General features: G+C 37.3%; 2 protein-coding genes across 2 annotated transcripts in view; one reads left to right on the top strand and one right to left on the bottom strand.

The window, feature by feature from the left end:
* Nucleotides 1-62: 62 nt before the first annotated feature.
* On the bottom strand, nt 63-6,212 carry Noc3 (Nucleolar complex protein 3). Its single transcript, XM_013310881.1, has 13 exons — nt 6,051-6,212; nt 5,694-5,980; nt 5,191-5,396; nt 4,587-4,819; nt 4,209-4,374; nt 3,775-3,895; nt 3,276-3,486; nt 2,704-2,892; nt 2,260-2,441; nt 1,653-1,861; nt 1,198-1,376; nt 730-929; nt 63-282 (listed from the first exon to the last, which is right to left on the bottom strand). The coding sequence occupies exons 1-13, from the start codon at nt 6,054-6,056 to the stop codon at nt 90-92; spliced, it is 2,382 nt and encodes a 793-aa protein (XP_013166335.1). The 5' UTR covers nt 6,057-6,212; the 3' UTR covers nt 63-89.
* Nucleotides 6,213-6,586: 374 nt separating this feature from the next.
* loco (regulator of G protein signaling family member locomotion defects) overlaps nt 6,587-15,995 on the top strand; it is a 54,892-nt gene continuing 45,483 nt past the window's right edge. The window contains exons 1-3 of the mRNA XM_013310366.1: nt 6,587-7,237; nt 8,011-9,521; nt 9,593-9,805. Of these exons, the coding sequence (XP_013165820.1) occupies nt 6,832-7,237; nt 8,011-9,521; nt 9,593-9,805 (2,130 nt within the window). The 5' untranslated portion in view covers nt 6,587-6,831. The remainder of the gene's footprint in view (nt 7,238-8,010; nt 9,522-9,592; nt 9,806-15,995) is intronic.

Raw genomic sequence — 15,995 nt, 5'->3', positions numbered from 1 at the left:
ACTATGGGCAGCGGTTGCTTCGCTATTTTGGCGAATTTAACGTATGCATAAATAAAGCACAGTTCAACACGTCAAAGTACTTGTAATACTCAAGTAAAACAAATATTCATTTGCACATTATCTTCAACAATATGACAATGTTGTTTGAAGTGTTGCTGTGCCCAGACATGTTGCGCGGTCTTCTTGCTGTGTGCGGCGAGCTGGTCGCGCTGCGGCGGCGGTATTGCCGGCTTGAACGACATCTGAGAGCCATCGTACTCCTCGTATATTTGCATTGGACTTCTGCAAAATTAATTACTTAATATAATTAAATTAATGTAGATGTTTACGTAAATCTATATTAAATGGCTTCAATAATAACCTTTAATAAATTTTAAGTTAGTCTTTCGGTTAGAAAATAACATATTTTGTATCGTTTTCAATATTATATTTTATTGTGTGCAGATGAAACTACATTTGAGAACATTTGTTTTATAACCATTTCTGCGAAATTAAAAAAAAATTATTGTTATGTATTTATGCGTCTAAGTCATTATAATTTATTCTAAATACGGTGCTTATTATTATTAGAATACTAACCGTTCCTTTCTGAGACCAAAATCAATCTATAAAACATATCATCCCAGCCCATCTTGGCAAAAAGGAAATACAATGTTTTAAAAGGTGATTTTGTTCTCGGAAACTTACGGTAAATGATTCAAATATAAGTATTGGTGTGTATGTCCATACTTGTGGAAGGGTGCAGTACGTGCTAGCAGTGCGGCAGCAGCCTGTCTCACAGCGGGGTGGTAGTGTCTGCGCAGTGCGGGCAGGTCGTGCAGCACTGCGCACTGCGCCCCGCACTGCGCAGGCGCACCGCACTGCGCGTCGTACCGCCCTCCCCCCGCCGCCTCCTCCGTCTCCAGCAGAGACTGCAAGCTGCTGCTACTCTGTAAAGCATAGACAATATTATTAACACTAAAATATGTAGATCAACTTGGATTAGCGAAAAACCTTTATATATCTTGTCTTGACTTAAAATATACAGTCAGATAAAATTATGAAAATCGAACAAGCAGAAGCGAAGTTTTCTATCCATAAAAGTTCACTACAAAAACACTTCCATAAAAACAAAGAAACCCACAAAAAACGCAATTATATAAAAGTTAATATATTACGTACTTTTATGTAGAACAAAGTATTTGTCTATATATGTACCTGCATGAGGTTATGTACGAGGTGCAGCGCGGCGAGTGCGGCGTGCGGCGCGGTCTGCAGCGCCAGCGTGCCCAGCCGCTTGGCCAGCGCGCGCACCACCGCGGGGGACACGCGTCGTGCCCGCGTGCTCACCTCGCACACCGCCTCCAGCACCACGCGCCCCTCCCCGCACGTGCTGCCTGACACACACACAATACTACTTGAACTTATGTCTACAAATTTAATCTAACAATTTCTATTGAATCTAAAACATTATTAGGTTGAGTTCCTAACTATTTAAGAAAGATAAGCACAAAAAAAAAACAAGAAAAACATACTATTAGTCTTACAAAAATACTTATTTATATGCTTAAAAGTAATAAACTCAAAAACTACATATTATAGATACGTAGTTTTTGAGTCAATATTATAAATTTTTATGCAGAATACAATTAGTTATAATACTATTATAATACCTGCGTGCACATTGATTGCATTAGCGTATACGTGCGCGTGGAAGTGAGCAGGGTCAAAGTTGAGAGCGTCCCCCGCGGCTGCAAGCACGGCGAGCGCGGTGCGTGCGCACTGCAGCCGCGCGCGCGCGCCCAGTTCCTCATCACTACACAGCCGTGCCAGCAGCGACACCAGCTCGCTGTAGTACTCCACGTTGATCACGTGCGAGAACCTGACAATAAATTATTACTGTACTTGTGAAAAATACAACTCAATTGTCAAGTAGCAACATGACAGTATTTTGACAGTGACAGCAGAGCGTGTTATGACTTATGACTTGGAGTTTTCTTACTAATTTCTTATTATTTATTTCACACTAGCAAATTAATGTCGGACATTATGCGTGAATTTTTATGGAGTTTCGAAATAATGAAAATGGCAACATTAATCCGTGCAGATGCCGCTTAATTATTGGTCAAAATATGACGCTGTCAAGATGACATTGTCAGTTTACATATTTTCCTACTGTCAAATCCTCGTAAATCAATGACGTCAAATGATTTTGAGACGAAACTTTAAAATAAAGATAAAATACAGTCGTTTTTAGTAAAATAGACTACGTATACTAACTTAGCGAGTCCGTTGAGCACTGCTTCCAGTAGTTGTGACTTTGGCGCTGTCTTCAGTATACGGAAGTATATATGGAAGACGGTCTTTGTGACTTCTGTCAGCTGCTTCTTGCGTGCCTCAGAGCTCTCCCGCGCCTCAGTTTCTAGAAGTTCTCGCTCAACTTCTTTCAATTTCTTTGCTCGCTGTGAGAAATATTTTATTTACTAAACAAACATATTATTCTTTATTGTAGTTTTCTTATATATAACAAAATATACAATCTTAATAATATTAAAAATGCGAATGTTTAGAAGAATGGATGGATGGATTACTCAAGTTGTTTTTTAAACTTTGCGCCGACGGAGTCGCGTGCGACAACTAGTACGTGATAAAAAAATCCGTTATTGTGACTTATCATTAGCAATGTCATTATAACCGGTTTTAAGTGCATTAGTCATAGCAGACCTTTTTTTCCTTCTTGGACAAGTTGACGATCCTTTTCTTGTGCTTCTCTTCTTGCCGCTTCTTATGCTTGAGGTCTGCGTCTGCGTCCAGGTCTACGTCGCGGATGCGCAGCGCCAGGAGGCACTCGAGCGCGCCAGGATGCAGACGAGTACCACGCTTCTTCACCAGCTGATTAATTAAGCGGACGATCTGAAATGTATGGTCAAATTGTTCAGACATGATGTGTCACTTAGAAACAAAAAAAAAAACTATGACACTAGTCCTTAACTCACCTTACTAGTCAAAATCAGTTCAGTCGTTTAGAATCTAGAACCTAACATGAATTTACATTCAAACACACATCAAATATAACCTAAATAGTTCATCAACCTGCCCTTACATTGAGGGTCGGCACAGTATACATACTCCATACATCTGTATCAGCCATCATATCTTAATCTACCCCCTTCCTCTATCCTCTCTCATACAATCCATCCATACCTTCTTTGTTTTTCCTTTACCTTTGTAGCCATCCACATTCAATCTTATTACTTTTGTGCCTTGCTAATCCAGTTTTTTATAAACCTACATACCTTAAGTGTAATTTCTCCCTTATTATCATCAGTGAAGACCTGCTTGCAGCACTGAGTGACGGCATCCCGCGCTTCAGCGCTGCAGGCGAGGAATGGCAGCACGCTCTGCGCGATGTTGCCCGCGTAGTTGAATTGCGGCCGCGCCTCCAGCAGCGCGCACAGGCAACGCAGGCTCACTAGCGCCAAATTCACCTCGCTATCCTCTACTTGCCTATGGTGGAGGATTTTTTTCGTTTTTTTAATGGCAATTAGGCAAAGAGGTTTTATAGACTGACATTTTTAACAGTTGATGACAATAAATTAGTTTGTGATAAACTTTAGTTTCTTTTTTAAATGATAAATATTTCTTTTTCGTAAATTGTTTTGTTACTATACGCTATTTAATATACGAAATATGAATTATACTTTATAATTAGTTATTAAAACTGTATGTCTAGTTCCACTATTAGCCCTTACTTAATATTTTTTTTACTTTTTTCAATGTGAGATTGCTACGCACCTGTTATCACCCTTCTTCCGTCTCAATACAGATGCAGCTTTCTCCAGCCGCTGCAAATATCTCTTGTAGAACTCCAACAACTCTTTCTCATATTTGTACAGAGCTAATGTCTCTTTTTTCACTGTCAACAAAAGCAAATTTATAGCGTTTTACTAAATTAAAAAAAAAACTGTTTCGCGCGACTCCCTCTTAGTTGACTTCCGCGCGGAGTTAAAAATATAATAATTAGTAGCCTATGTAACATTCCAGACAACAGTCTACATCTATGCCAAATTGCATTAAAACCTGTTGAACGGTTTCCAAGATACCTCATAACAAACATCTATCAATCTAAACATTCATATTGATAATATTAGTAAGATAAGATAAAGATTAATAAGAGAGTAGAATATATATAAGATTCTAAGAAGCTGTAATATGAAATTAATACTCACATTTAACATCAGAGTAATCCTGATGGCGTATAGCATAGTCAGGCAGAATATCCCGGAACACCTCTGCAGCTGACACGGAGGCTAGTTTCCTTACTGAGACTAAGTTTGGTGTACCATCTTTCAGGTGCTCATCCATTAAGTATAGGATTGGGTACAAATTCTTTAGCTGAAAAATTAAATTTAATACAAAATTAGACTAAACTATATCAATAAAGTAGTGTGTAATTAAATTTCACCCTTCACACTATAGTAATTAACAAAATATTGCAAATATCCAAGGAACGGAACTCATTTGTTATTTGTTTTTACTCCCTCTGTAGTTGTTAATATTTTTAACTATTAGTAGAATTTTCACATATAATATTTTTATTCAACAACCTTTTTCTCCGGATTTTCAAGCAAGGATGAGCAGAGCGCTCCGATTCTTAGCTTCTCATGCTTCAGTTTATCTCTTCTTGCAGCCAGTAGTTGCACCGCTGTTACCACTTCCTCAGTCCCTTCGCCTTCTTCACCAGTAACCTCCATACCAGAATCCGAATCCTGAGACTCTTCCAGTATACTTTCTGATGTTTCTGGTGCTTCATCTGGTTGTTCCTCATCTGAATCTGTGTCTAAAAGGTTTAAGACATTATTTAAATATTATTTTAGACATATCAGATTATTACTAACTTGGAACATATGCACTGCGCTACTTTTTAACTGACTTTAAAAAGGACTAGATTAGTCTATTTTTTTTTGTTACTTCATAACTCCACTCCACTCCAACTCAACTCTTTTTCTCTCTACTTCAAAACTCCACTCCTGGTTGTCTGATTTTCATTTTTTTTTTATAAGAAGGCCAATATTATCTCGAAGTTGGGACCACCAAAGTAACTTCTGATGCTTTGTTATTATAACAAACAGATAAGTATAAGATTACAAGCTCCTGTTACTTAAGAAAGTTTGTACCTCTACAAGGCTTTCTTACTTGATATTTACATACCTTCACATTCCTCAGATCTCTCCAAGATTCCATCTTTAGTCTTAATAGGCAGGAGTGGTCGTAGTTTCTTGGCTGGTCTTTCTGCCATCTCAGCCTCATACTTTTCCTCAACATCACTGTTATCTGTCTCACTCTCTGCACCACTGTCACTGCTCACTGCAGTATTTGATGTACTGTCCCGCATTATCTTTCGCTTTTTAGGTTTTCTGTTAATAACTTAATTGTTAAAGAACTTAATGAAGTTTAGAACAACAACAACTACTGATGGTCATTTTTATATAAATCTAGCTGTCGCCCGCGACTCTGGTGGCGCAAAATTAATAAAAAAACTTAATAAGTAATCTATGTGTTCTTCCAGACTATTCTAAATCTATGCAAATTTTTAGAAAGATCCATGCAGCGTTTCCAGAGATATCTTCAATTATTCATCCATCTATTTGCATTTATATTATTAGTAAGATGTTAAAATTATGACTAAAGAAAAGAGACAGAGTGAAACTTACTTCTGTTCCTTTTTATCTTCTTCTGGTACATTTGATAGAAGATTTGGTTGTTTAGCTATACGGCCTAGTATGTACTTCTGTTCTTCTTCGTCCAGCATGTCCGCCCACTCGTCCCCGGACGCTGCATCGCTGTCGCTGCTGTATATTGGCTCTTGGTTCTGTGTCGGTTGCTTTTGCTTCTGTGGTTTGTTCCTATGCCTCTGAAGACGTAACTTACCCTGCTTTCGCATCTTATTTGTCGTCTGATTATTCCTCTTCACTTTGCTAATCTTCGCTTTACCCTTTTTCTGAAAAATGTTTAATGATATTAAGTATCGGCCAAGATGGCAATAATTTTAAACAATAGGGTATACATACAGCCATTATTTTATATTTATTTTAAGAATCCGTTAGTAAATTGAACGTTTATATCGTATAAAACGATAATTTTAATTCTGTTTTTAGTTTCAAAGTAACAATGAAAAATGAAAACAACGTGGATTTGAAAGATAAATTCACATTGACATTGCTGAAATTGACATTGACAGATTGACAGCAAGGAATAAGTTTGTCGGTGGTTGATATATAGAGTAACGAAGAATACTGACTTTTTAAGGCAAATGATTGAAAAGCTGCGTGCTGGCCAAAATTTTTATTTAGCGATGTTTCATTTATTAAACATTTTTGATAGAAATAATTGTAAATGCCTCTTTTAAATATAGTTTTGTTTAGACTTAATTTGCGAAATTACTGCCAACGCCACTTTTAAGTCAACTTTTAAGTTATCGATTTTGGTGTCAACTACAAAATTTAAATTAAAACGTATAAAATTTAAATATTCAGACTTGAAAGACTAAATTATATAATCTTCTGTATTACTGTATTTAATAAAATAAAATAATGTTGCATTTAGAGAAGATTAAGATAGTTTAAAAACTTTTATTTACTGAACGCAAAATGCACTCAATCAAACTTTCTAAACGTCAGTTACAAGACCTCGAAACTTTCTTGTGTACTTCTAAATTCTAGTTTTTCTAGTTTCTTTTATATTGAAACCCTACTTAAGTTATTCTAGTTTAAAGGTACACCAACTGGGCAGTTTTTATAATGAACTGTAACGTTGTATAGTGTTTTAGTTATCAAGGAATAAGGGATTGAAATGGTTCCTCAACAACAACGAAGAAGACGACGTAGGGCGGCTTTAGTGCGTACTGCTGAGCGTCGTGTTATCGTAGCTCGTGGTTCTGGGGGGTTTGGCTTTACTATAGCCGGTCAGAGACCATGTATAGTGTCGGCTGTTGCTGCGGGAGGTCCGGCAGAGAGAGCTGGACTCCGGGCTGGTGATGCGCTGCTTGCAGTGGACGGTACTAGTGTAGCTCGAGCTCCTCATGCTTCTGTGGCTAGAATGGTGGCCGCGGCGCCTGGTGCCATATCACTCAGCGTTGCATTAAGAGAATCTGCACCAACAGACACTGAGGATACGGAGCCCGAAGAGAGAGCAAGAACTAGGAGGAGATATCCGCCGCCTCGGAGAAGGCCTCAGCAAGCTATGATGCATCATCCAGGCAAGTTATTTTGTGGAACAATACATCTGCACTCATATAAAATTGATACTATGGTGGTGTTGGGGTCTGAAGATAATTTAATGTAATTTTAAAAGCTTTATTAATATGCTGAATAAACATATTTATTGTACTTTGAATATTGCCTATGGTGATGGTGGTAAAAATTATTAATGTCATGATAAACTTAATTTTTTTCTCTAGTTAAGTATGTACAAGACAAATATTATTTAAGGAAGGTATTTATAGGTTTTATTATATTAGTAAAATGGAGTAATATATTAAACAAATTAATAAATTTCTTGCAGATATATGAGTGTAAGGATGAAAATATTAGGTATGTGCAATATTAAATAAAATTGTGCACTGTGTGTTCTCACCGCTACTTTCATTCCATTTGTTTGATGTCCATTATTTTAATATAAAACATAATTACACACATGCACTACATTACAAAATAATTTTTGTTGTTTGTTTTCTATGTAGCATGTTTTATTACTTGTAAATTATAACCTTCATATATAAACCTCATTTGATTGAGATCCCATTTGCATGATTCAAGCATAATTAGTAATAGTTTTAAAACTTTTCTATCATTAATTTGAATATATATTTATGCTTCCATACTTCACCAATGTAATTGTTATATCATAAGGTGTTCTTATGTAATATAAGAATTAAAAAATATGTTGTTGTCTATTTACAGCAATATAAATACCTTTGTGATAGGTTACCATCAATTCAAATACACTAAAATAGTTTGCTACTTATTCCAGGTTGTCATGCAGCACCAAGTACATCTGGAGTGAATGAGATTCTTCAAAATCTAAGCAGAGCTCAACTCACACCGAATCATGTGGCTCGTTTAGAATGTCGTGCTGTTGTTGGCTACCTAGGCACAATAGAAACACCGCAAGCAACCGCAGCGGCTGCACCGAGCAATGTACGTAACGCAGTCAAGAAGCTACGGCAAGAACGTCGGCCTGCAACACCTGTTTTGCTATCTGTACTCCCAAACACATTACTTCTACGACGGCCGACAGGTCAAGTACTGGCTCAGTACACCCGGGAACGCATTGTCTACGCTGGATGTGGCTCAGAAGCAGACAGACGTTACTTCGGCTTGGTAACTGCTGCGGAAATTTCTGGTATAGAAACAGAAGCATCTCACAGCTGCCATGTGTTCGCTGTCGATTCCAGGATGGCGGAACATGAAGCGCATATCAATAGAGCGAGGGACTTCCAAATCGTCTGTACCAGAGATCCTGTAGCCGAAAGATGCTTAGAATTTCCGCCGTCTGCTGAATATGTGGTCGGCGTCATACGAGGCATGTACTCCTTGCCGCCTGACGATTGTGGAAGCCCTAACTTACAGCAAATATCGAAATTAGCCGTGAAGGGAGATAGTCCAGCTCTGGGAAACTTTTCGAGATGTAACAGACCGGTGTTTAGGGCGCAGCGGGACAGGAGACCGGGCAGACAGGAAGATCAGAGAATAGACGTGCCAGAGTTTGTTGCGAACTCCCCCCAACCGAGCAACCACAGCGAAGTGACCACGACTTCTAGTAACAGCGACTCCGGGATCGGGTTCCATAATGACTGTCGAAATATTGCCGATAGAATACTGGTTGTGGAGTTCGCGGGGCAGCAGCCGCCGCCGAGCAGGTTCCGGCAGGATATGCCGCGCCGCCCAATGGGACTAGTTGGCTGCAGTAGCTTCGACAACGATGGCTCCTTCCTCTCAAACACGACGCCCGTAGTGGACGGCTTCGGCGGTCAGGGGAGACCATTGAATTTGGACGACGTCATCCTAAACGCGAACGACTTGCCTCGACCCGTGGGCCAGCGCACCGATGACGACACCTACAACTACAACAATCTTTACGGGAATCTCCCGTCGAGTTCTCGAAGCTTCCATGGGGTGGTGTACGATCAGGTGTATACAGAGAACGAGGGTCACTACGAGCTGGTTCCTCAGGAGTTGGACGATATCGACCGAGTAGCTGAGACATTTAACTCGGTGGAGATATACGAGGATAGGACGCGGCATCCTCCTGATTACCACTCCAATGAGTCTGTGGAGAATGTCACTGTGGTTTCGGGGAGGAGTGCGGCGAGTGCGGACTCCGTGTCGGTGTATTCTTCGCGCAGTCACGAGGAGGCGCGGCCGCGCCGGCGTCACCTGCAAGCCTCGCTCGACGATATGCTGGTCCTAGGCCTGCGCGATCCACCTCCACCGGACAAGGATGACGGCAAATTTCTACATCCCGGCAACATTAAATGCAAGGTAATACTAGAGTAATTAAGTCTCTTTTCTTCTGTTAATACCATAGTGTAAATCAATATTCAATGTTTTAGTTCCGAAAGTCGAAGCCTTTGAATATTCTGTCCAAGACGAAGAACATATTGACTGGCAAGGAATCTCGTAGCGGAGACAAGGCACGGGAGCGGGAGGGCGAGGCTGAGGGTCGGCGTCGCGCGTTGAGCGCTAGTGCGGGCGATGTGTCCGCAGAGCAGCCTGATGCCGCGCCACTTCCCGCCGCAGCCAGCGAGCCCGACCTGCGCGATCAGGTCAGTCACACATTTAACACCAACTTATCATTGCCTACATTTCGATTTCATATACCTTCGTGAGGAAACATCGCAACTTTAAGAATTATTAATTTGAAAATTCGTTTTAATTTAAGGTCATGGTTTTATACGTAATAAATTAATTCGTCCTAGAAAATATTGTATATTGACATTGAGAATAGTTTATCAAAGATAATCTATTTCCTAATTACAATCAATTGTTCAATTGTCCGTCAACCCGCATGACAGCCAATGCCACCGCTGACCCCTCTTCATTACTACGACACAAACATAATGGGCACAGTAACAAAATACAATCGCCCGCGACTCTGTCCGCGCGGAATTAAAAAAACTTAATTAGAAGCCTATGTGTTCTTCTAGACTATGTTCTAAATCTATGCAAAACATCAAAATCCGTTGAGCCGTTCCGGAGATACCTTCTAACAAACATCCATCAAAATTTTCGCATTTATAATATTAGTGTGATAGTATCATAATAAGTTTAATTTACTCCCAACAATATGTCTACATTAAACTACAAATAAACGAATGTTGGAATATGGTTTGTTAATCTTTTTATTACTTGGACTTAGTAATAAATTATGCAAACAGAGGTAAGCAACGCTTTTAGGTAACCGGTTCAAAGTGGTTATAGATAAAATTTAATACAAAGTAAAGTTCAGTTAATACCATTGTTAAGTCATGTAGATATGTAATATATATTTATATTATGTATTTTTATGATTGACGGTGGTAAATTAAAAAAAACATCTCAAGTTAAATGTCTACTCACGCTACCTAATAATGGCGCGAATGGCACGGTTTCGTTACTAAGTCAAATGTCAATATGATTAGTGATGGACATAAACGTGGACATTTTATTAAGACTAGTGTTGCGCCAGTACACCGGCACAGTGTCGGATTTTCAACAATAAAAAAGACTGTTTTGCGCTTTGTAATAGTGAAACTTTCAAAATATGTGACTTTACTTTTTACTAGCTTTTGCCTGTAACTCCGTCCGTCTGGAATTAAAAAAAATTAGTACCTATGTATTTTCCAGACTATGTTCTACATCTATGCCAAATTTCAGCGAAATCCATGCAGCCGTATTGTGTACCTTCTAACAATCATCCATCCAGATATCCAAATATTGGCATTTATATTCGCAAGATTGTAGGATCAGAGAAAACAACTTGTTTTAAATTGATTATATTGGTTGTGAAAACTGCTGTTTCGAAACATGTTTAACGAAGATAAATAAGTTTTCGACTCTTTGCATTTTACTTTTTTTTGGATTATTATGTGTAAAAGATATCGTACCGTCTCTGAATGTTTATCTGATTTATCATAAGAACAATCGTCTCCAAGGGCCCAGCTATATATAGAAAACTATTTATATCTAAGGTCGTCTGTCCGTCTGTTTGTATATGTGTTTGCTCATAAGATAATTCTCTACAAATAGATAAGCAATTATTTATTTTTTAAAACAATGTACTTTGGCAAAGTAATGTATAAGTACCTATTTTTAAACATAACATGTAAATATTATAGTAAAATTGTTGACTATAACTCTGTACTCTTGCATCAGGTCTCAGTGCTCTTTTACATCTAATCTCACCAATATAAATCCGAAAGCTTTCGATGGATGGATGGATGGATGTTTGTTACAAGCTATCTCCAGAACGGCTGAACAGATCTGGCTGAAATTTGGCTAGAACGTAGTCTGGAAGAACACATTGATTACTAATTGTTTTTTTTTGTTCGCGAGGGAGGGACTTTGTAAGGGCGATCGCCTGTGCTGATAAGGCTTAATAAATCTAACAGATAAATTGCAAACGTTTATTATTTGTTTATACAAAGTTCGCGGTCAAATGTGACTATTTTAATTTCTCTTGACCTATATTTACAGACCCTGATCTAATTATGATACTAGCGAATTATTCAGTCAATCTTTGATGTGTAGTCAAACTGACTTGAAGTATCTTATCGTCTATAATTATGGAAACGTTTAGCGTTCGTGTGGATTTCCCGTGGGATTCTGATTCCAAAATTTCTGTTTAAAACATATTGAATATAATATCTTTTTGTTGTATGTTTTTACAGAGATTTTGATGTCAGAAACTCACTTTAAGTCAGTCGTAAGATTCAACTCGCAGACTCCTTTCAAAATTTTACTACTTTTGATAAATGGAATATTCCGTCATCTTTCACCCTAGCCTGATCTTACGCAGTACCTAAGAACGTAGCCTAAAACGTTTTTAGAATTGCTATAATTATTACATATATCAGATTTTTCTAATATATTCGTGTAATTTTTTATTAATTCGATGCAATCTCTTCAGTGGAAACCCACTCTAATCAGTAAAACTAGTAATGTACAATTGAAGGTCAAGATTCAAATACGATCTCGTAAATATTTATCATCGTAGACTGGAACGTAAATATAGCTGATGATGATGCCACGATGTTCATTCATGTAGACCTTGACTTTGTGATGCACTGGGTAACCTCAATCAGAATAATTATATTACTAATATTATAAATGCGAATGTTTGACTTGATGGATGACCTTGTAGAAATTTGTCATAGATGTAGAACATAGTCTGGAAGAACACATAGATTACTATAATATATATTTTTTTAATTATTATACAAATACATTAAATAAAATAATATTTTTTATATTTTCATATGTTTACATTATCTGTATTTCTTTATATATCATATTGACATTTATTTATGGCAACACCAACCGTAAATTTTATCCTAGAGTTTTCCTCGATATTTATATACCATTTACTTGAACTTATGTACTTTAACTCTTCAACACCTCTAGAAGATCACGACTGGTAAACAATCAATAGTAGTTCTAATATTATAATACAATATTGATATATTTTACACCGCAATAAACGATGCATTGCTAAGTAATGTACGTAGTACAATCTACGCAGTCTTTATTTAATAAATACGTAAATAAATAAACAAATGATAAATCCTGAAGTAGCCCTTAAATACTTACTCCGCTGGCGCACATCGACCCAAAGTGGGACTTGGCCTCCGACACAAGAGATCGCCAAAGTCGCCTGTCTTGCACCTTCTCCTGCCAGTCCATCAATAAGGGCAAGGGAAAAGGGCGAAAATCGTAAATTTTTAGTTCCATCATAAAAAAAAAAATATTAGTAAGATATTTGCTTTTGAGGTAGCGAGTTGCCATTTTAAACCACGTTATTGTTAAAATACAGTACACCAGGTCAAGCTATACCGTTTGCTGACGATACAGCACGTAGCTATAACAAGCCAATTGATAGCCCACGACAGATCGAGGCCGCGTGTCGACCCCATTTTAATACTCGTCGCGAGCGTACAGCGACATACGAATGTTAGCATCTTGTATAGATTTGATAACTTCCTTGATTCAAATGAACCAAGATAATCAGGTCGAGAACTTTATGTTTCAGAAGGGTACCATAAAAAAATATGACCACTGGAGTTTTGATTCGTTAATTCGTTTAGTACTTTTGCTTATTGACCTAAAACTTATATTTCATTTTGCGTCCTATTTCCAATAAAATATATAAATTTTAAAATTAGAAATAATTTTGTTTTTTTTTTTCTAGTGATGAAATTTATTAGCTTAAGTATTACTGAAATTTAATTGGGTATTATAAAGTTCATTTAAATCTATACTAAATTTAGCTCATATGATAATTAAAGCTTGCCTTATCGTTCATTCAAGTGGCCATCAACACAAGATACATTTGTTCTAACATATCTTATTGATAAGGAGTTCTTCACAATTGGTTGATATATACGGGGTCGCGACCAGTTTTCGGGATCACAATCATTCGGGTTGAAAAGCCACTCGGTTATCTGTTATGGACATTTTATAAAAGACTCTATAGATCTTAAGTGACTTTTTTTTTAAACATGGTTGGGATCTTGATATAATAATCCAAAATAAAAATTGTTAATAAAAAAATGTACGTGAGTAGTCGTCGCCCGTGACTCCGTTTGCGTGATAATAAAATGTTAATTAGTAGGCTGTGTTCTGACAGACTATGTTCTACATCTGTGCCAAATTTCATCGAGATCAATTGAGCCGTGCCTTCAAATAAACATCCATCCAAATATTCACGTTTATTCGTAAGTTTATCACACGTACACGCTTTGAATAAAAACATAAAAACGGATGGAATAAATTATTAATTCGATGTGAATGGATTACTTTGATTTGCCGTGAAATTTCAGTAAGAACTGTAAACATATTGTCATTGTTTTCCCGAAAGCCACTGTAAGAGACGACAATATGTTTTTATATAATATTATACATGTGTTTCGACAGTGGAAACCTACAATAAAACATTGAAGAAACTATTACACCCATTAGTAGCAATTGGGGGCGCGGTACAACAGGAAAATGCTAAAAATAGCACATAGCTTCCACGGACCAAGATTAATGCTATTAAATGAAGACACACAGACGGGACAAACTGCATGTGATGGCTAATGGATGCTCGGAATTTTATTATGAAACTAGTTCACGAGAACGACTTTACTTAAAAAAAAAATAAAAAAAACTCGCATGTTTTTTTTATTTTCAGACAGGACTTTTGATTTGCATATTTAGATGATTGTGTTATAATTGCTACATATAGTCAAATAACAATAACAAATAGGTCTTTGAATACATATAAATGTATGTGATTGTATGTAAGTATTGTTTGTATGTAAGTTGAATTGTAAATCCTAAGCGAAGTATTCGATATGTCTTTTTCTCAGTGTGTCATATGACTACAGTCAGTTGGGTATTTTTAATAAAAAAAATATATATGAAAATCGGAAAACCAGGAACGGAGTAACGTAGTAACCAAAGAAACATACAATCGAATTCAGAAGCTCCTCCTTTTTGTAGTCTGTTAAAAAATCTTATCATTGTACTATGCTTTTAGAAACCAGATTCGTATGATATCATAGAATTGACTTAGATTTTTGACTTAAAGTTTTAAAGCTTTACGGACTCTATTGTTCCAGTTATGTTACCGTTCAGTATCTCACCCCCACGTATTATAATTATAACAGTATGCGGGATCTGAGTTCAGTTCTCACGATATCATTCGGTTTACGAAAAACTTTTTAACGCCCGCCGCCAGTTTCGTAATCTGTTACTGCCCGTTAAAACTAATTTATGTGTGCAGGGCGTCTGCTTAGGGATGCGCGAGATAAATTTTTAATGTATCGATATTAAGAACATCAGCAAACTCACGTAACCCAAAGAAGTAGTCAAAGAGTCCTTAGAGAGTACCATTTGACGTGGTCTTAGCAGATCTCTCTCGCCTCTTTTGTATTCATACCTCTATGCGCGTATGATCTTTACATTAGATAGATTTAAACGCGTTTACCTTCTGACATGTAACATGTCTTTTTAAGTCAACTGATGGTCAAAGGTATATTTGCATACATCTTTGACTTAATATGATTATAGACATATTTAGTAAACCTCTTGTATTTAAATCGATTCAGAATTTATCGATATATGATAAATAGTTACACCCCTAAATGTCATCGATACAGCCGAAGACTAGTCGATAGTACATACGTAAGTGGGGTAATCACCACACGTCGGTTCGGGATTGGTACATGTCTGTCTTGTTTATGACTTATTTAGTGAGACCGGTCGCCAAACTAACCATAGATTACATCTTAATACTTTGATTTTTTAGACTAAATATTTACAACCGTAGACTGCTAATGTGAGGCTTTAAAGCAGTTACTTACTGCCGCTCCCAGTGACTTTTAAGCAATACCTTAATGTAGTTCTTCCATATTTAATTACTATATGAAGGTCTTTTATCAACTAACCAACGATTTAGAACTTTACAGTATTTGGTCTTAGGCTTTTCGTACACAAAGCAACAAAAATCGTCGAAAGTAACATGGTATGGTTGCGTCGTCGAGAATCGTCTATTTGTCAGTAGAGGCATAGCGATCACATGTCAACTATATAGATTTGCTCCGCCATCTTGAAAATTATAGCGACTTTACTCACGACTATCTTAACAAACAGGCTACGAGCGACAGTCTTTGGCGATGACAGCAATGTCGGCGACGCGTGCTGCGTCCGAAAGTCTATCACATTGTATTGCGTAAATCGCTTTGCAACTAAAATCGCCTGGTTACGAAGATTTAC

The sequence above is a fragment of the Papilio xuthus genome, unplaced genomic scaffold (genome assembly GCF_000836235.2).
Source record: "Papilio xuthus unplaced genomic scaffold, Pxut_1.1 DF827714.1, whole genome shotgun sequence".
Classification (NCBI taxonomy): Eukaryota; Metazoa; Arthropoda; class Insecta; order Lepidoptera; family Papilionidae; genus Papilio; species Papilio xuthus.
Note: the sequence above shows the minus strand (reverse complement) of the source record. Positions and strands in the feature narration are given on the sequence as shown.